General features: G+C 41.3%; 1 protein-coding gene across 4 annotated transcripts in view; it reads right to left on the reverse strand.

Moving 5' to 3' along the window:
- Positions 1-1,927: 1,927 nt before the first annotated feature.
- Positions 1,928-21,571, reverse strand: part of LOC139756716 (uncharacterized) — a 507,212-nt gene continuing 487,568 nt past the window's right edge. For all 4 annotated transcript variants that reach the window (XM_071676399.1, XM_071676398.1, XM_071676401.1 and 1 more), the window contains 3 exons: positions 19,161-19,369; positions 9,547-9,635; positions 1,928-9,159 (listed from right to left, as the gene is read on the reverse strand). In XM_071676399.1, coding sequence (XP_071532500.1) covers positions 8,226-9,159; positions 9,547-9,635; positions 19,161-19,193 — 1,056 coding nt within the window. In that variant the 5' untranslated portion in view covers positions 19,194-19,369 and the 3' untranslated portion in view covers positions 1,928-8,225. The remainder of the gene's footprint in view (positions 9,160-9,546; positions 9,636-19,160; positions 19,370-21,571) is intronic.

Genomic DNA, 21,571 nt, shown 5'->3' on the forward strand with positions numbered 1-21,571 from the left:
ACTACGCACGGCTATAAGGAGTGACAAGCACTACGCGTGGCTGTAAGGAGCGCGTCACAGGTTTCCCTACAGAACTTTAACTGAATGTATCCACTACCATCCTTCTGTGAAGATCTGAACGATTTTACAGCGGTGTTATTTATTCAGCCTCTGACAGTTTACATTTTCTTCTACACACTTTCACAACACATAAGTAATATATGGTAACAAAATCATATTTTTTCTGATAATTGTAATAAATGAACATTGATCCTCAAATGAAAAAATTTGATAGGTAAGACGGTTCTTGGCTGCATGAGGAAGTTAGGTGAGGTTTCCGTGGGTTCTATTCACAAGACATATACTTATTTGTTCGTTTGGCAGCATACATCCATGCAAGGACTAACTACTGCCAAAGCTGCCGTGTACAATGAATGCAACGTGCTATTCAGGTGGCTATCGTCTTCGTCGATTCCAAAGGGACGACAAGACTGCCATGTATTTTGAAAACTAAAGCTTTCAGCACTGCTTGAGCATTAACTACCGTATCTTCATTGGTGTTCTGATGTACTTAAAATAAGATGAACCCACATTCATTTATCCTATCTTGAGGCCTAATCTAATTCAATCATCTCTAGAAGCCTAATTTCCCCTTAGCAGACGACATTTGCCGTAAGTCTTAGTTATTGTTGAAATACACAAACGTAATGTCTACTGGAATACATCTGTGTGCACAAGAACACACACAATGCCTACGCGAACATATAAACATACCATCATAATCGTTTTTCATCCTTTTTAATCACTAAATGTAGGCTTCTACAACTGTGCCAGGTTACTGTAAATACTGATGACTTTAAATACGTAACCCATTCTTTTCATTATTCAACCTCATTTTCTCACAAGAGATGCTTAGTTCTCCCTAGCACGTCTTGTTTACAGTTATGAGTTAGCGAATGTTCTACATCAAGCTCCAATAAACCACATAATCACTTTCTTGCGTCAAGATCTAAAGTTCTTGTCAGGTACCATGGCAACTCGATGAAAAACACGTGGTGGAGACCATGTGCACTACAGCCATGTATGCAAACATCTACCAACACAACATTGCATGTAACCCAGCACTGCAAAGCCTTCAGTATTTCACCAAAGTAGCAAAAATGACGGTCTAGTGTTCAGTGTCATACTAACCTTGAAATGTTGAGCATACATCTCAAAGTAAGGGTGTAATTCTATTAATCTCGTGTACTCTTTATCACCTGTCACAAGAAGTTGACTGACAGTAACCCACACCTGACGAGTAGCAAGGCACATTACTTTCATGTTACAGTATAGTGAAGTAAGTAATTGAAGACAAAATAGACCCCCACCCAAATCTGTATTTTGTAGAATCAGTGTTTCTCGTCTTGTTTATATCTATAAGATATGTATATCAGTTTTTTGGATGGTAATAAATCATTTAGTACCATCCAAATAATCTATGCAACCTTGAAAGTTTTTTCCCTTTAAACATTCTTGTCCATTCCAAACATGGCTTTGTTGAACTCGCACCTCCCATATATATATATATATATGTATATATATATATATATATATATATATATATATATATATATATATATATATAGTTATAATTTTCTTTTCTCAAAAAAAAGAGCTTTCGTGTATTCTAAAGAGATGGAGGATAACATAGCTTCACAGTAAATGACTTGCCAGTCTTTTTCTTCTGTGTGTGTGTGTGTAGTCACAATCAAATAGCAATAGATTTCTTGTGACATAATTTATCAAAAGAAGGCAAAAGTTACACAACATAGCCTGATTACCATCCTATCATTCACTGAGGTGGAAGATTAACTTACACCTCTTACCTTTAAAGGAAAGGTAAAATATGGAAAATGTAAATATGTGCTTGCCATGTGAAAGTGCATAATGCTAATGAAACCATATATTTTGACTGAAAATTTTATTATATACAATTCTAGATCATCCATGCACTGTTCGTGGTATATGTAAACAGCTTCATGCTATGTGACTACATCTTCCAGGTACTTGAAATATTTCATCACTTCTGACCAGTAGCTATAACCGTTTCACATATCTTTTATTCCAAACACTATTAATGTCTTGCGTACCTCTTTCGAATTTTGCTCACCTCCGCAGCATGTCATCGTGCAGACCCACCCCTCAATTTCTCTCGCATGTATCCTTTTAGCCTTCACCTCCTACTTGTTCACAATGATAAATATTATACAGCTATAAAGCTCAACATAGAAAATACAAGAATCCTCAGTCTATAAGAGATTATTTTTCTTTTCAGAAAAGGTCAGTATATGACACTTCATAAATCATACCAAGCACTGCAATACTGAAACCTTACAGGCAAAAAATAAGTTTGTTTGGAGGACAGTACAGCAGGGACTTACTCTGCATACACCATAGACAATCCATTTCTATACTCCATGTAGGAATGGATTTAAAATATAATCTTTGAAATGAACCATCTACATCACTGTCAAAGTGATGACCTGCATTCAACATTGATTTTCAAAAACATATTTTCCAACCTTACAATCAGAAGTATTTTCTTTTCACCACACAAGTTTTAAAGTTCATGGAAAACTGTGTATAAATCAAAATAGCTCAAGGGTGCAAATAAAGAAAATTAGATGTAAGTGCAAATTTATTGTTTATTTTACTGGTGTCTAATTTGGCAGTAAATATTTCAATACATAAAAGTTTCTTTTTCAGAAACATTTGCTTTACATCTCAAAATTTCACTCATTATTTAAAGAAATACGGAATGATTTCAAGTCTGGCAGGACAGAATTTTTAAGCTAATGAATTTAACTGACAAGGTCAGTATATGACAATTCTTATATCAAATCTTACCAAGCACTGCAACACTGCAACCTCACAGGCAAAAAATAAGTTTATGTGGAGAACAGTATAGCAGTGAAGTATTCTGCATACACCATAGACAATCCATTTCTGCCCAGCATTTGGGAATGGATTCAAAATTTCATTTCAAACGTACCATACACATCACTGTCACAGTGATGTCTTTCTGTTTTTAAAACTGATTTTTGAAAATCCTATTTTTCAGCCTTAGAGATTAAAAATTTTCTTTTCATCGTATAAAAAAGTTTTAAAGTCCATGGGAATCTGTGTATAAAGCAAAATAGCTTATGGGTGCAAATAAAGAAAATTAGATATGTGCAAATTTACTTTTTATTTTACTGGTGTCTGATTTGGCAGTAAATATTCTCATTACATAAAAGTTTCATTTTTAGAGACATTTACTTTACTCTCAAAATCTTACACATTATTTAGAGAAATACGGAATGATTTCAAGTTTGGCAGGACAGAACTTTTAGGCTAATAAATTTAACTGACAAGATGAGTATAGGACACTTCCTATATCAAATCCTACCAAGCACTGCAATACTGAAATTTCACAGGCAAAAAATAGGTTTGTGAGGAAGACATTATAGCAATGACTAATTCTGCACACACCATAGACAATCCATTTCTATCCAGCATTTGGCAATGAATTCAAAATTTCACACTTTAAGTGCACCATACACATCACTGTCACAATGATATACACAGTGGTATATGTATACCCAACTGAAAATGTTGAGATTTCTAAATTACCATATTTGAGTTCTTTTATAGATGATTACTTACCACAGGTCAGTTAACACATTACACAACTACACTTTTATTTATTTCTTATGAATATTGAGTATATAGGAAATTATGACCTTTACTATTTCCTTTGTATTACATGTGAAGGTCAATGGAAGAACTAGCAGAAAGAGAAACATCCACATACTGAACTCTGTTATCTTTATTACTGCAGAAAACTGACACATTATATTGTTTATTTACCACTATTCAATAAGTATTTTCAATAATTCATTTGCCTGTTAAATTTACTCCATGAACAATGAACTGTTATGTTTAGAAAGTAATTAACAATAATCATTAAAGTAAACACCTGATATCTTAGTTAATTACATTTACCACTGTTGTGAACACAAGCAGAACAAGGTAAAGTAATATAACGACTGTATACTTAAATAGATTTGGCTCAGTAGTTCAACATCTTGTTACTGGAAGTGTAGACCTAATCCTAATACAGATGTTCAAGGCTCAGGTATGTTTAACTCTGATAAGGCATCTCTTGCAACCAAATTCTATTTGTTTAAGTGGTCTTGATAAATTCTGTTAGTGAGCCAAAATAAATTAATGATTGAGTAATGACTTTAATCTATGATTTTCTTTGAAAAAATCAAACAAGTGTTTCTTTCAAAGGATCATGATAATTTTTTGTTACTCTGAACTTTACAGATATTCTGAAGTTATTCTCAAGAAAATATATGATACAGTACTGTACTGATGACTGACTGTACTAACATAGTAAGAACTCAAATAAACCTTCACAAGATATATGTCTTTATTGGGAACCAGAACCTGTCCCAAAAATTCCAGAGCCCACCTTCCAATGTATCTAGTATTGCACCCAGGATGTCAAGGGTAATCAAAGGATATTGTGGGAAAGGAAGAGGGCAATGGAGGGGGCGCACATACTTATACTTTACATACATATGGACATTAACACCCAAAATGCACTTTTTTCATTCTTTCTATTCTACTTATGGTTTTCCCGAGGGAGTGAGCTGGCATATTCCTAGATGAGGGAAGTTTCTTATTCAGATTTACAGATGGTAGATGGACATGTTCTGCATATCCTAAGCAGGTAAGACCCATAATGACTCCAGGCAGCTTAAATCTTTCCCACACAATCTGTCAGCAATTCACATCAGCAACTCATGAAATCTAATTTCCCAAATGAAAGTATCAATTATTTGCAAAAACAAACTGTTTCCCATGAATGCTATTATTTGCTGAAAATAACTCTCACATACTTATGTATAACTGCACCTTGGATCTTAGGGTTATCTCAAGTCTGGGATTTAAAAAAAAAAATAAACAGACACAAGAGGACAAAATAAACTTTACATGCTTAGAAATGAAAATTACATTGATACAGTCACTATACACTTCATACTGTGGGAGTATTATGCCATATGAGATGTTGGGCCTGAGGAAAGCCCCAGGCAATCACAAACCCCTGTGTGTAAAGAAAAGACACACAATAGAATCCTTCAGCTATTACAGCTATTCATTATCCTACACATACTGAAAGTGTTGAACATGCTAGGGAAGTCCAAGAACAAAGTAGGAAGCAAAAGTTTAAGACTTGGAAGAATATTGTGCCTATTACAAATATATATATATATATATATATATATATATATATGAATATATATATATATATATATATATATATATATATATATATATATATATATATATATATATATATATATATGAAAGGCAAATATGGCACGTAAAATTTTTACATTTAGAATCGAACATAAATCTCGCATTACAAACATATGACAAAGGGCAGAGGGGAGAAACATGCACATTTATGGGGGACAGTAATCCCAGAAATACATATATCAGACAAGCTGCTTACTTTGGTAAGACGAAGTGGAACACACAAGAAGAAAAGGCTGAAACTTGTACAAGAAAAGGCAATGAAGTTCTGATTGATAAGATACATGTACGTTCCAAGACAAAAATGCCAGAAATTATGTGGTGATTTTAAACAGGTGTGTTTACATTAGATAGTTATGGAAACACACAATCCGGGAGACATGCCAACTAAAGACAACACCAATTAAACATGAATTTCCTGTAGCTGTACCTGGATGCTTCACTAAGGGGTGAACTGTGTAAGAATATAATATGCAGTATTATGCTTCCTACTGAAATATACTCAAAATTATTCAATCTTGTTTTATAACACACCTAGAATGCACATGTGTAATACTGAGCACAACATTAGTGAAAGTTTTGTTCAGTGTGATGTCGAATGAGTCAAGTGATAATGAACAGGTGCTTATCTTCAGCCACATTAAATCCATCTGTTAAGTATACAAGCCTGAATGGAGAGGTATGATATTCTAAGTACAGATAATTTTGACAGTGGTGTCTTGTTATACAGATGCACTTGTCTACTTTAACTGATAACAAATTTAAGATGTTCCTACTAAATTTTGAGATGTATCCTCAATATATTTTACAAGTAAATATTACACATACATCCAATGAGAACAAAGTGAACAGAATGGCACACAGAATTATGATGACATATGGAATCTAGTCACTTCCTTGGCCAAGTTTGAGTGTTGGTTTCAAAAGATATTCAAATTCCATTTCAATTCTAAGAATACCGAAAGATATAATGAAAATGGATGTGAAGGGCTCATTGTAACCAAAATTTAGTCTTCTGAGAAAGCAGAATCTCTATGGCTTAGCATTTGTTAACAGTATGATAGTCTTCCAAGAATATGTTCTTTATGAGAGGATGATGCAGAGGTGAGGTGAGTCCCAGATGTGAGTATGGAATGAAGACTAAAATCCTTAAAAAGGAAGAATAAAGTCATTCTCTGAAAAAATATTTGAAGTGGTATTCCATTCCTGGGAAGATGAAGGCAGGAATGATGAACAAGAAAAAATGAGATAAAGGAATGATCACTAAAAAAATAATGATGTAAGGGAGTTGATGCATCTTGTTTCATTAATGGATTCTAGTGGTAATGGAGACTGGTTGGGATGAAGGATGCATATCTACTGGCAAGGTGGATACAATATGGTTTCCTTAGAGACTGATTCCTTGCCAGGAGGAAACGCATGCACATAATGAATGAACTATGATATGGTCATTGTAATCATAAATGCTCAAAACGTCCCAACTCTTATGGATGGGAAAAATGCTGAACCATCACATTAATAAAAACTGATATGGACTAGTGGCTACATGTAAACCTAGGGTATTGGCAGAAGCACAGGCCATATTTTTGAGACTGAATATTGATACAGGTTAGTGATGATGTTCTAGACTGTGATGAGGGCCATGTGCTGTGTGAAATTTCATAAAGTCAATGGGAGATGAACACTATGGCTGTCCTTGGCCATAAATTTCATCACTGAACCTGTAAGCTGTCACCATTATGGTGATGCATTCTGTTGGAGTATCTTTGCTTGCAGGTCCGACAGGGTGACGTCATTTATATGAAAATAAAATGGCATGGAGTTATGGATGACATAAAGACCCTGGGCAATGGAGATGTGTACTTGATAGGGACCTTTGGCTTCACAGTTTCTAGGTACTAAAAAGAATCTTGATATGGGCTGTGTGTAAACGAATTGCATAGCTATATGCTGTAAAGTTCCCTGAACATTTGGTTGATTACTGTGTTGTAAGACTAAAAGTTATCCTGCACTTTGGAATCAGAGGGCCACTGGGTCATTTTATGCAGTAAAAGGGTGGGACAGCTTTTTCTGTACACTGACAAGATCCCCGGTTGACCAGTAGATGATGTATGAACAGGGCCCTTGGTAGGGCTACTGTGGAGGAAGTATAGATTCTCCATGCCAGGGTTAATACAGTTATAATAATTCTTAATAAAAGTAACGAAAAATATACTTTTATCTTACGTGATACATTAAACAAATGATTTTGTCACGTCCAACTCAAAATATACAAACAAAATGTACAATGATTGGTTAGTTAAGATATGAAAACATGAAGAATGCTAAATAAATACAAGATCTAATAATTGTGAGATTCAAGAAGTTTTACTGAAGTAGAGGTGAAGGTGAGGAAATTGAGTTTCACCGGCATGCCGGTTCGTCCAAAGGTACGTCACGCAAAGACGTGAGCACTGAGGTAATGGTAAAACGGGGCTGCACGGCCGCCAAGTCTACCGAGTCCGGCAGCTACCCCGTTCCCTACAGCTCCTGAGCCTGTTTACTACACCGGGCGCTCGGGAACACTCACGTCATGCAGGCTACTGTTAATAAACATCTGTAATTCCGCAGCTGCAGTTGCTGCCACTGCTGTAGCTGCAGCTGTCAATACTTTTAATACAAATACATAGCACAGTGTGGGTCTCGGTTGGATTTTCATCACTACCTTTATTTAAAGTAATACATTTTCCATTCGTGTCTCTTTTTGTCTCAATACTCGAAGTATTGGCATAGAAACACTGCAAGTGTTAGGACCAGAGTGAGACCTTGGGACACTGTAGGGAGTGGCACAGTGTCGATATTATCATTAGAATATCCCTCGGGGATAACCACAAACTGTGGCCTATGTTCACTGAACCTCATCTCTTCCTCTTTCTCTTTTTCTTTTTGTGCGTGACACTGACTTGACATGAACAACCAGACATTGTCTCAATAAAGTCCAACTTCCATTCCTCACTGGTGTTGTACATGCGGGCTAGAGCCTGAGAATACGAGTACTGCTGGACACACCGCGTTATGGTGCCCTTTCGCAGCGCTTTGGAAGGGAAGAGGCACTCTTTGTCCTTGTATTCCTCTAAACACACACGTTCATGGAAATACTGGTGAGAGGGTTTTATTTGAAGGGCACGGTAGTTGCGACCTTTTCCAACTGCTTTCTTTACAGTAACCACTTTGGATGGACAACAGTCAATATATTTTTCATCGCCTTCCTCATGAAAATTAAGCTCCGTATGGTCTACCAAGTTCTGTATTTCCGGGTCAATTTGCTTTAGTCTTCGTTTGTTTTCAGTTCTTTTCCTCTTTTTTTGCCCTCTCTTCCTTCGATTCTCCCGCCTCTGCTCTTCCCTTCTCCTCTGTCGATCTATTTTCTTTTGTCGACTTGGTGAGTATGACGCGGCCTCTCGCTGGTCCCGCATCTGCTCTGGCAAGTCTTCCTCCGCGAGGTACTCATTCAGCACGCGTTTCCTGGTTTCTTCTTCCTCTTCTTCGGTTATGACTTCATGTCGAGAGTAATCTGCTGACAATCTCAGTTCTGGGTATGCCTCTGCATATGCTAAGATTTCAGGATATGTTGGCCGTTCCTCTATAAGTTGTGAGGCGACTTGCCTCACGTTGTGGGACATGTTCGAATCCCTGTAGAGGCTGTGGTGGTTTTGGCGCTGGCTGCCAGAGGGTGGAGATGCCGCCGACCTGATGGTGGTGAGGTGGTCGTTAACGCGGGCCAGGAGGTCCCTGGCAACATTCTGACGTTCTTCCATCTCAAGCCCCCGTTTGGCCAGTCGCTCGAGCATTCTGCAATAACACGTACATATATTAACACTGGAACCACTGAAAGTCTTTATTGAATGTACACATGAGAAATAAAATTGGTAGTTGAAGAAACCCATAAGTATGAATGGAATTAAATACGAGATATATAAGATTTTGAAAATTTTTGTATTAGATCAAAACATTTCGAAGAAGGAGAATCGTGATCTCTTGGTGCATAAATTTATCTAGAGGCGTTATAAGCCTCCGTGGTGTAATGATTAGTACTGCTGGCCCCGTGTCTTCTTGTGGTATCCCCGTGTACTGGTGGGGTAGTCCCGTGTACTGGCGTGGTATCCCCGTGTACTGGTGTGGTAGCCTCATGTACTGGTGTACATGAGGCCCCGTGTGACGTTCCCGTCCTGTGCTCACCTTCTCTTGAGGTGAGCCCGGCGCTCGCGGTCGTGGGAGGCGACAGCGTCCTGTTGCGAGCGGACCCAACCTACCAGCAGCCAAACCACCTGCAAGAGGAACAGACACGTTAATGTAAACCCACAACACCTTCACTCATGGTGTATACTCAGATGTTAATGTAAACCCATTACACCTTCACTCAGCGTATACTCAGGTGTCAATGTAAACCCACATCTTCACTCATTGTGTACACTCAGGCGTTAATATAAACCCACAACACCTTCACTCATAGCGTATACTCAGGTGTCAATGTAAACCTTGACAAAACATTATACTGTCAGAAGGTAACTGAAATTCATCATGAATAAACAGCTAAACTGACGTTAATCGGACCCCTTATGTAACGCGTACCTTAAGTAACGTAGGATCAAACTGCATCAACCTACTTCAGCTTAGGGCGAGCAAGACAAATTTAGGTTATGTGCATAAAGCAAAAGAGCGAGGAACGTTAAAGTTTGGACTGAAGGTTAATTGGTACGGAGCGCAGGTTAACGACGACACAGACTTCATCCAAGCAACGGGGAAAAATCCCTTTAGTTCCAATGTTACCAACGAGCGACAGACTCACGAATGACTTCCTACAGTAGGACCTCGGCTTAAATGACTCACCGGCTCCCGCATCAACTGGATGGATGAACTGATAGAATCTATCAAAATCTGCCGGACACAATATGCCTGGGCACGTCCGTTACTGCATAGTTTGAGCCACATTCATTCTAAGACACACTGGTAGAGTGGACAGCAGGTGGGAAGGCCAGAGGTAAAGTAAACTGTTACTAAGGGTGAGGTGCTGAAGCCGCTGGTGGGTCACCAAGAGGCCGGGTTCCACCACTAGTGATTGTGGTGGGCGGGGAAATTGTTGGTATGGCGGAGGGTGGAGCTTAATGAGACCACTCGCTCACCACCAGGGAATCTGAGGCAATTCTAATTTAGTTTTGCACACGAAAGTTCCATGCTCACTCCACTGGTGAACGCCAATGCAAATTCAAACATTCTTATACACAACTTAAAAGTGGGAGGTCTGTCCACATGAGACAAGAACGCTCAATTCGGGAACTAAATCATTTGGCTGAGGAAAGAAAAATTAAACAAGTGCCCTTCAAGACAAAACAGAAATTGCAGCCCCAGAAATCGCCCACTTGCTCAAGGTTCCTTCTGCTGTTTATATATCTTAAAAGCATATTATCTACTTACTTCTATGTTGCTAGTATTGATGCAAGCAAGGCGTTCTTTCGAGATCTTTACAATTGGTCAAGTTTTTACTGTACTCAGTGTTCGCTTTGTCGTGCAGATTCACCGATTTTTGCCTTGGCGAGCTATCATTAGAACGAGGACTAAGCTTTTGAAGGAAAATACCTATTCTGCTTCCTTTCCCAATTTTGGAGAGTAGATATACAGGTGGGGAAGATTTCCAGCCTCCCGCTCCCGCCCCTCTCAGCCGCCACTCAATGTGCCCCGTTGAATTTTCCATCAGTTATCACATTCTGAGTTTGACACTGCGTTTCTTTTAAAACGAGGGTGAAGCAAAGAATTCTTCCATGACTTTAATAATGTTCTTAGGGAAAGAAGTGCAGTGCGAAGCATGTGAGTCATAAGGGAAGTAGCTCTTGGTAAACAGCAGCAGGGCGTGCAACATTCACCTTCGTAGCATCATTCCCAGCAAGGGTAGGCGACACACTCAAGCAAGCCGCTAGGCATTGACAGTGAGAACTGTACGACAACATGGAGAACGCATTACCGCCATCGCCCCTGAAATATGTTACGTTGCTATATGAGAAAAAAAAAACCTAAGTACGGTTGAAAAGAATTAGATTATGAAGCCGTCCACGCATCGTCTAATCTTATGTACCGTGCCAGGAGACGTATAAGGATGGCTATGGTACCTATTTCATCAGGACAGGTATGCCATTTATTTTTTGTACTGACGTCAAAATAACTGTGAAGTGAAAAACCGAGCGCTTTATTAGAATGAATGACAAAGAGATGCACGAATGTAAAACGCACATGAGCTACATTGTATACGCCCAGAAGATAGGCTTCGCAGTATATAAGCAATGAGAACGTGTCTGTTCGAAGCTGTTTGTAACAATGCTCAAAATTTACAAGACAACCGCTAATGTAGGGGTTGTCCAGGCCCAACGTACGGTCTCCTCTGATGGTGGTCTTGGCTAAGCTGCTTCTCAGCTGACACACCACGATACACCTGTCCATTGTCCGTCCAGTTATTCGGCCCGGGCGTGAAATCAGACCGACGTTATTTATACGTGAGGCTGTCTACTCGCTTTAATGCGCCTTGAAAACAAATGGGGACTTTTACTGTGCGATTTCATATGCCGAATAATAGAAAAATACCAAGAGATGTGCTTATTTCTTTTTTAAACGCTTCTAACATCCAGGTCTCGACATTAAGAACGACAATTGCTAGGCTTGCTCAGACTTTTTTATTCTTAGAGACTCATCATTCGTCGCTACACTTGTAGATTTGCTTCAGCCTTATGGGTCACAGTGCTGCTCTTGGGCATTTCATGGCACACCGGGTGAAAGCACCGACGAAGGCCCTCGCTTGCTGGTTCGTTCGGGTGAAGTTAGCGCGGAGCTCGAAGAGGGAGGGAGGAAGGCAAGGCCGCACGGTGCTACCTCTGCACAAAAGCCGCTCCGCTCCGTATATTATCAATTAACGCCACTGACTGGTGGTGAGTAGGGGGTACTCCTGATGTTTTTCTATGCCTAATTTTCGAGGACAATGAATGACAAAAAAAAAGATGTTTCTCGTGCCGAGAAATGTATATTATTTTTCTACAACCACCGTGTGTATATATATATATATATATATATATATATATATATATATATATATATATATATATATATATATACATATATCAGTACACGGGCGTTCGTCTAATATTAACAAAATGATGCTTATATGAGCATGTAATACTGTGATGTCATCTATCTTTTTATACGTCATACCACATATGGTTGCGGTGTAATCTATAACGGGACAAAACATATAGTCATTGTTATTAGCCGCAAGTGTATGCTATTGTGATATGATTTACATGACTATTACATGCATGAATTTTGTTGTTGTGCTACCTAGGTCATTGTCATTATAAATCTTGTCATGCAGCCACTTACGGCGTTTTTCTTTTATTTGTTTAACGGCTATCCGTAGCTGACGTACTGTTAACAGAAACAAGCTGACCTTGACCAACAACCGACGACTCAAGTATTTTTTTTCCACTAACCTGACCTTTTAAGCGCGACTGTTCGACCTTTGTGCAGGGCAGCGGTGTGACCCTTATGTGCGATGGCCTGGCCTCGGACACCAATCTTCCGTTGTTGTATATCGCCTTAAGTTAACCAAGTTACCGTGTCTTTATCTATCATATCTGTTTTCACCACTTTATCGACCACTGCCTCTCTCTCTCTCTCTCTCTCTCTCTCTCTCTCTCTCTCTCTCTCTCTCTCTCTCTCTCTCTCTCTCTCTGTAAAAGAGGTACGTAACTTACAAAGAGCTGAAGAATTATTATCAGTAAACATCAGCTCTCCACATTTTTCTACCACGTTCATCCCCCGGAGTGATTACGTAACAACTACACGTAGAGAACAATGTCTAACAAGTATACAGCAAACGGAGCGTACGTGGAGTGGTATTTAGACCAATTACGCACCGTCCTTTGTAGTTATAAGGCAAAGTCATCTTTACGGTCCTACATCATGCCATAACCTAATTCTGCGATCATGAACTTCGCAGATCTTTACGGCTTAACTTCCCTGGAGCGAGCGGGGAGACGGTGAAGATAGATGGGGAGAAGGACTTGAACCACCTAGGCTGGGGAGTATACGTGGCCACATCACACAGCAGGAGGCTGTTCTTTATTGCTGACTTAGAGGCGTTGGGGGTGCTATATGGAGGGGCTATGTTGGTATAAGAGGTTGGTGTTTCAGGGGGAGATTAGTGGTGGGGAGGGTGTTTGACGCAGGGGGTGCTGTATGGGACGTGATACTATGGCAGAGGGTGATGTGAGGGTGATGTAGAGAGGGAGTTTTAAGATAAACGTACCAGGGAAGATGCAGTGAGGGGAAGTACAGTGATGTGGAAGGTGTTCTGATGGGCAGAAATGCTGACGAAAGCGACAATGAGGGCAAGGTGCGGACATGAGGAGGAGGAACGATGGTGTAGAGGGTGATGTAGGAGTGCAGGTGCTCAGACGTGGGAGTATTGTGGTAGGAGGGCTGTGGGGATATGTGGCGGGCAGCTGATGTACGTAACCCTCCACAGCGAGGAACAAAACGCAGGATGTTTATTCCATAAATCCCTAAAGGCGAACCTCCACATATAGGATAAACCCTCCACTCCTATTACCTCGATCAGCACTATCTCCTGTCAGTACATATACGTGGAGCCTTTAAGGCTAGAGGGAGAACTACAGAGGAGCAGCAACGCTACTGACGGAGGGTCTCAAATGAGAGTCCTTCCCCTCCTCCCCCAGTCAAGTATTTTCCGGCTCGTCTGTGACAGTTCGGGATGCCGAAATGGAATACCACTTGAGGACAGACAGCTGCTGGATATAGTAACCGCTGACTCATGCATCTAAGAACACTACGAATTCCTGAGTGATTACTGCGTGAGCTAAATGGTCAATGGCAGCGGCCACCACAATGGCTTGTGTTCCTCCCTCTCCTCCAGGCCCACCAAACTCGGCCTCTTAGACCCACCTCTCGTCAGGAGACTGGAGCTCTCCCATGAATCTTATTCGCTAATGAAAAGGTGACGCTGATGCGTCGTATGTTTGATCTTCTGTGGTTTATTCAAGGACGTCGTAGTGACATTAAGACGACTTACTGATTACATCAGTGTCTGCAGATGCTCTTTTTTTTTTTCTATCACCTTCTGGCACTAGATGTGAAGGAGCTAAGGAGAAGTTCGATGTGAAAAGGACAAGTAGAGGGACATTATGTGGTGGACTTTACGAGCGATGAATCAACAATAATTTGGTGGGGATAACGTCACAATGAGAGCCTTAAAAGAAGGCGTGGTCGTGGTCAGAAAAAAAAGAACAACTATGGCATTATCTCAGGTCCATCGTCGCAAAGGTTGAGTCATGGACTCACTGTGGCATTACAAGCCGAGAGAAATGAGAAAAAAGAAATCTGCTTTCATCTACCTTTCACATCATGTTGGTAGATTTTCAGTTTCTTTCACATCTTCGCCGTTTCCCTGGTTCATTTGGTTATTTCTTTCATTTTTCTTTTGATTCATCACATGTGACACACACACACACACACACACACACACACACACACACACACACACACACACACACACACACACACACGCCATTCAGCTCCTCCTCTCTCGTAAGCTTACCTAGCTAGCTTAAGGCACAGCTAGGCTATACACTTCCACATCAAAGGTAACCCTGCAACAATCAGACAAGATTTCTCACTCACGTGGATAAAACAGCTGAGGAAAGCTTTATGCATCACCCTGTACCTAGGCCAGTCGACAGCTCCGGGGGGAAATAACGGCGCTAATAATAATCGTGTAGGCCTACCCTAACCTGGGAAGAGGAATTAGGCCTCTCCACCCACACTGGGTGTGTGTGTGTGTGTGTGTGTGTGCACGGTAGAAAACAAGCCGTCTTGATCATAACAGTCTGTTCCCACAAACACCCAAAACACATTCATCCTTCTGAATGAATGAGGAATAATTCATCAACATTCCCTCTCCCAAAACAGTCACACCTGGAACACAAGACACAATCTAACACGACTAAAAGAATGTTAGATTTAGCCCATCTAAACAAACCAGACATAAATCTACCGTGGTAAGGGGACGGGTATATCTAAAACATCTACAGGACGGTAGATCACGCGTGTTGACGAACAGAACAATGTGGGGTTAATTAACGGAGGGGCGGGAGGTGGCGAACGGCAGAGACTTGGGCAGCTAAGTGGCTGGCGTTTGCCCCCGTACACTATTAGCAGCGGGTCCTGAAGGCCTGGCCCGTCAGGTGAACCAGGGACGGGGGTGGCCAGGCAGGGGGCAAGCCGGTGATAGATGTAGGTAGGGTGGTGGTGAGGGGTGGTGGAGGGTAAGGGGTGGTGAGGGGTAGACGGCGGGAATGGAGGGAAGAGGAGGAGGATAATGATGCAGAACATGGGCGTCTGTGGGTTGATGGGGGTGATCAGGGCCAGGGAATGATGGGGAAGAGAGGAAAGGGATGGTAAAGATGGTGAGGGGAGGTGAAGATAGTCAAGGATGATAATGGGGTAAGGATGATAAAGATGGAGGAGGTTGGAGATAGAGAGGGAATGGGAGGTCAAAGGAACAGGACGGAAGGGATAAGAATTGAGGGAAATATAAGCAGGAGGCAAGACGAAAGGGGAGATTCAGTAGGGAAGTGGAGAGAAAATGGGAGGAATAGGGAGATGAGAGGAGTACATAGGAAGAACAAGAGATCTGACAGTCCGTGACGAGGTTATCTGCAGGAGGACTGTGAGCTGCTTATCTTATTAGTGATAGATACAGGAGAGTTAAGCAGGAGGCGCCTCCCCACCACTCCTTCCGGTGCAAGAGCTGAGAGGAATATACCTAAGAAGGAGCACCAATAACTGTGAAAGTGCGAGTGGTAGAATTCCCTCCGTCAGATATAACAGACGGACATTCTTTAAGGAGGAAGCTCAGAGCTTGAAAGTCTGTGTTTAAAAATAAGCACATGTGTGTGCATCTTCCCACCCGAGTAATGTTTCTCGTAGTGATAACCATCATTAAAGCATCTGTCCTGCTGTGATTTGTATACAGGGGCTGGTGGCCTTCGCCTCGACAACACGTGTAGCGGTAGTTTATCAACAAAGTTTTACGACTCTACAGCTGAAGAATTAAAAAATGTTTTGCCCTACATCAGTACTACGTCTTCTCTTAAATTTCAAGCTGTTAGTTTTGGTCGTTGAATCTTTATTTCATATGAAGTTACTGTGACATATCGATTAGATTATTTCTTTAAAAACGTCTATTTGATCCCTTCACAGTCTGCGTTTTTTTCAGGAAATAAAAGTACGTATTTCAATCTATTCCTTTGCAAAGTTTATTTCTAAGCGACGGAATAGGTTTAGCTGCTCTTCTTTGTCTTCGTTATAGTTTTTCTCCTTCTTTAAGCAAAGATCAAAGGAAAACCATTGGCCAATGAGAGACGAATATGTTACGCAGCTATTCCCTTGTCTGACGAATACATACAAACGACGCCATTGAGCTTATAAGACATTTTCACGGGAAATTAATTAAAAAAGAGTCTCTTCTTGTCTCCAGTTCGGTAGATTTCTATTTCTCTATGGGCTATGGACGAAAATTTTTTCTAGAACTTGGCTAAAGTGGTACAGCTAGGTGCAGAGGCAGAGGGCGCAAGTGTCGCCTGCACTGAGAAAAAACAATAACACGTGAGGGGTCTAGGTGTCTATAGTCATAGACGTAGAGCCTTCTAGCTCCTCCATATCCTGGCCACGACCACTGACTCAATCAAATTCAGGTCTCTGACTGCTCTGACCCCAGCCAGACCACTGACTCGGTCAATAACTGACCACTACCTGGTTCTTCTCTCAACTGAAATCTTGTATCCATATACTTTGCTCAACCCGGATATGATTTTCTTTTCTTTATCACTCCCCCATTCTGCTCTACCCGGAAATCGTGGAACACGTGGTAGGAGGGAGGGGCGTCTCGCTGAGTGTTTGTACGTGTGTATGCGCGTAAATAGACGCGCGTTTGGGTGTGTGCGTGGGTGCAGGGGAAGGGGAGGTGGTATGAGGACGTGCTTGAGAGGGAGAGAGAGAGAGAGAGAGAGAGAGAGAGAGAGAGAGAGAGAGAGAGAGAGAGAGAGAGAGAGAGAGAGAGAGAGAGAGAGAGAGAATTTATCACTTAACTATGAAAGGGAAGAGAGTTTTTCACTGGTCGCACCCCATCTCTTGCACATTTGCTGCTATAAAATCTTTAAAACTGCTGTATGCTGCCTGCATTTACCACGTTCTCTATCAGTTAATTTCAATCGTCCTGAACTCGTAAACAGTTGAAGTACTTCTTCACATCTTTTTTTTACAAGTTTCTTGTTTAACTTCATTCTGTGTCTTCATTTTGTTTTATTTCACACATGTTTCAAAGAATTGTTCTCTGTATACGTCGTCAATCTAGTTTGAAAAGTTAAAGGTCATGATCAGGTCACCTCTCACTCTTCTCTCTTCCATGAAGGGCAAATTCAGGGCCTCCGTTCTATCCCTGTAGCTTAGCTCTCTTAATCCTGGTACCGCCTTTGTTGCCCTCATCGATCATCTCTGCGCATCTTTAGGTGCAATGACTAAACTTGGAGAAGCACATGGTAGTCTTGGCCTTGAGTGGGAAGTGAACAGTTCGCTGAGTATCTTGTTATACATTTATTTGAATCCTGCGCTTATGTACGCTAGCATACGACCTGTGTCTCCTTTACTCTTCAAATGTGAGACTGGCGAAAGGTTAGGGACGATGCCAACCCTCTAGTCCCTCTCACGCACAGGTTTCTACAGCTTACACGTGTAAGGGGTACGTGTGCATGTCCCTGTTCGTGTAAGGCCCGAGTTCACATAAGAACGGTGTAGGCTTGAGTCTGGGCGTGGGGATGAAGGGGAGGCCCCTTTAGGGGAAGGGAGGATATGGGAGAGGGGTGAGTAGCCCCTCAGGGAGAGGGACAGGAGTGGGAGGGGCCCATTAATGAAAGTAACTTCCTAAGGGAGACACTTGAAGCCCCCACCCCCCCAAAAAAAAAGTTGGAGGGCGTTTAGTGGGGCAAACACCATGGTCGCTAATTAACCACACCTTTCCCTGGTTCTGTTTGGTCGGCACACACACACACACACACACACACACACACACACACACACACACACACACACACACACGTGAAGACAAGTGTGAAAGTCTCTCCCGGTATGATAGAAAATGTTCAAGAGATGTGGGCCCCACGTGTAGAAATCCCTCACCGTACAGTCATCACACACACTCACACACACACACACACACTCACACTCACACACACACACACACACACACACACAGTTTATCCGATAATACATATTGGATCAATGTTTCCACTTGCAATGGACACTGGCTTCTGTTTAATCGTGTGTCTCTAGACTACAAAAACCTGAGGGACTCAAATCAATTCCCAATTCTCTCTCTCTCTCTCTCTCTCTCTCTCTCTCTCTCTCTCTCTCTCTCTCTCTCTCTCTCTCTCTCTCTCTCTCTCGTCATGTCGGCTACTGGAAAATAAGAAACTCGTGGTCTGTTCACCAGTATACAGATCCTACATTTCTTACTGAACACGTGTATCATACATTACTCACCAATACCCACTAGCACGTGTATCATACATTACTCACCAGTACTCACCACTAACACGTGTATCATACATTACTCACCAGTACTCATCACTAACACGTGTATCCTACATTACTCACCTGCACAAGAGTCATGAGTTACTAAACCTCACTAAAACCACTTGAACTCCCCATGGTTAGACTTATCATGCAATACTCACCAACACTAGAATCATGGTGTTCCTAAGTTGCATGTTGGTGAAAGATCTCTACTGTCCCATGGCGTTGGCCCCGTTGGTGGTGTAGATGGTGGTGGTGGTGGTAGTGGTGGTGGTGGTGGTGGTGGAGAGGGAGGTCGTGCGTGAATATACGGGTCGTCGCGCCACCCTCTCGTTGCTGCCTCCGGATCACAACAGGCTCTTGGGGTGCCCTGCCGAATAACGGGAGGAGAACACAAAGTTAATCAACACGTAAACAACAGGACATTATAGTTTATTCATCATGATAGATAAAAAGAGTAATCCCCGTCCTTGAATTTAACACAGAAAAAAAAATGAATCTAAATGTTTTAAAGATGTATACAAACTTGTAGACAAAATACTGGGGTGGTCGTAGAAGGCGACTGAAAGGGGAGGGAGCGGGAGGCTGGAAATCCTCCCCTCTCGTTTTTAATTTTCCAAAAGAAGGAACAGAGAAGGAGGCCAAGTGATATTCCCTCAAAGGCTCAGTCCTCTGCTCTTAACGCTACCTCGTTAACGCGGGAAATAGCGAATAGTATGAAAAAAAAAAAAAAAAAAAAATATATATATATATATATATATATATATATATATATATATATATATATATATATATATATATATATATATATATATATACAACACTAATGTTTCCTTAATAGCCAATACTACCTCAGAGCTTGCTGTGTTGTCTCAATAACATCCTTTATGACTCTAACTTGACCGACCGACCTGGCACAAATTGAAGGGCCGCACAGGTATCGGCTACGTAGCTCAGTCCCCCCATATTCATGGAAAACGGGCTTATTTGTTTACGTACCGTATAAAATATTAAGATTCTTCGTTTTACAGTACACCATAGCAAAGCTAGACCATGCTTCCTCACAAGGAAGGTCAACACGGAACTAAGATGCACTTAAAACAATGGAAGCTGGATTTATAATTTACGTGGAAGGTGAGAGGGAAGTTTTCGAAGTTGAGAACAGACAGCGATTGACAAGAGCAAATGCTTCCCTCTCTGACACCAGTACCCTCCTTCCTTCTCTCCACTATGACACCACTAACATTCTTCCTTCCCGTTATCTCTGTATCGCTTTAGTATCATCCTTCCCTCTCTTTTAACTCTCCAGTGGCCTTAATTCCCACCCTCACTCGAACCACAATGATACCACAGCCCTGATGTAAACACAGACAACAATTAACTTTGGCCAAGTCCTCCGGAGGCATGCTGTGGACAGACCTCTGGTGGACAGGCAGGTAAACACGTCTAGTACATGTGTCTGACTGACAACTATAAGGAAACATGGAAGAAAAGTGGCGGTACTGTGTCGCCGCACGATGGAGGCAAAGGTCTGCTAGTGGCACTCGTTCAGTGGTACGAGTTCAGAGGAACACGAGTAGAACAAAAACCTCGTCTTGTGAGATTCGTATTGTGAGACATTCAGTGGGACTCGTACAGTGAGATTCGTATAGTGAGACATTCAGTGGGACTCGTCTTGTGAGATTCGTATAGTGAGACATTCAGTGGGACTCGTACAGTGAGATTCGTATAGTGAGACATTCAGTGGGACTCGTCTTGTGAGATTCGTATAGTGAGACATTCAGTGGGACTCGTCTTGTGAGATTCGTATAGTGAGACATTCAGTGGGACTCGTACAGTGAGATTCCTATAGCGAGACACACCCCGTGGGGCTCGTACAGTGAGGTTCATACAGTGAGTCACATCCCTTGGAACTCGTCTCGTGGGTTTAGTTTAAGCCAGACCACTAGCATTCTTCCACGGTCACTAGTTTCGTGGCTTCTGTTCTAAGTGGCTCCTCACCCTGCCATACGTGTCGCATTAGAATGAGAAAATAGCAGGTAGCCACCCAGGGAAACACTCCTCCTCGCTGCTCTCTTTGACCGTATTTCCATTCCTCTCCTCCTGTACCTCTTACAAGACTCGAAGTAAATAATAAAGAAAAAGAAATCATCAGTGAGGATAATCGTCTTAAATTTTCATTGATTTTAAATACTATAAGAACCACAGTTAAGAGTCGTTAATACAGTTATCATGCGGAACGGAAGGACAAATATAGGATCTGATTTATGTACCAAAACACGCGTGATATATAAGTCTCATACAGGGACGTATTAAGTAAAAAAAAAAAAATACGACTAGCGATTGAACACTTCTCCATCAAAATATCACTGTGTTTATTCATAAAAGCACGAAACACTTTTAGACCAAGAAATTACTTTTGAGAAAACAAGGACGACATTTAAGCATATCCTCTCCATAAATTCGAACGCATATTTTACTCACACCGAAAACTAGGTAAGGGGCAGTACACTCTAGTTGTGTGTGAGAGCGAACGTTTATGATCTTAGGATTACCTTGAACTCCTGAAGAA

Source organism: Panulirus ornatus, chromosome 23, assembly GCF_036320965.1.
Source record: "Panulirus ornatus isolate Po-2019 chromosome 23, ASM3632096v1, whole genome shotgun sequence".
Classification (NCBI taxonomy): Eukaryota; Metazoa; Arthropoda; class Malacostraca; order Decapoda; family Palinuridae; genus Panulirus; species Panulirus ornatus.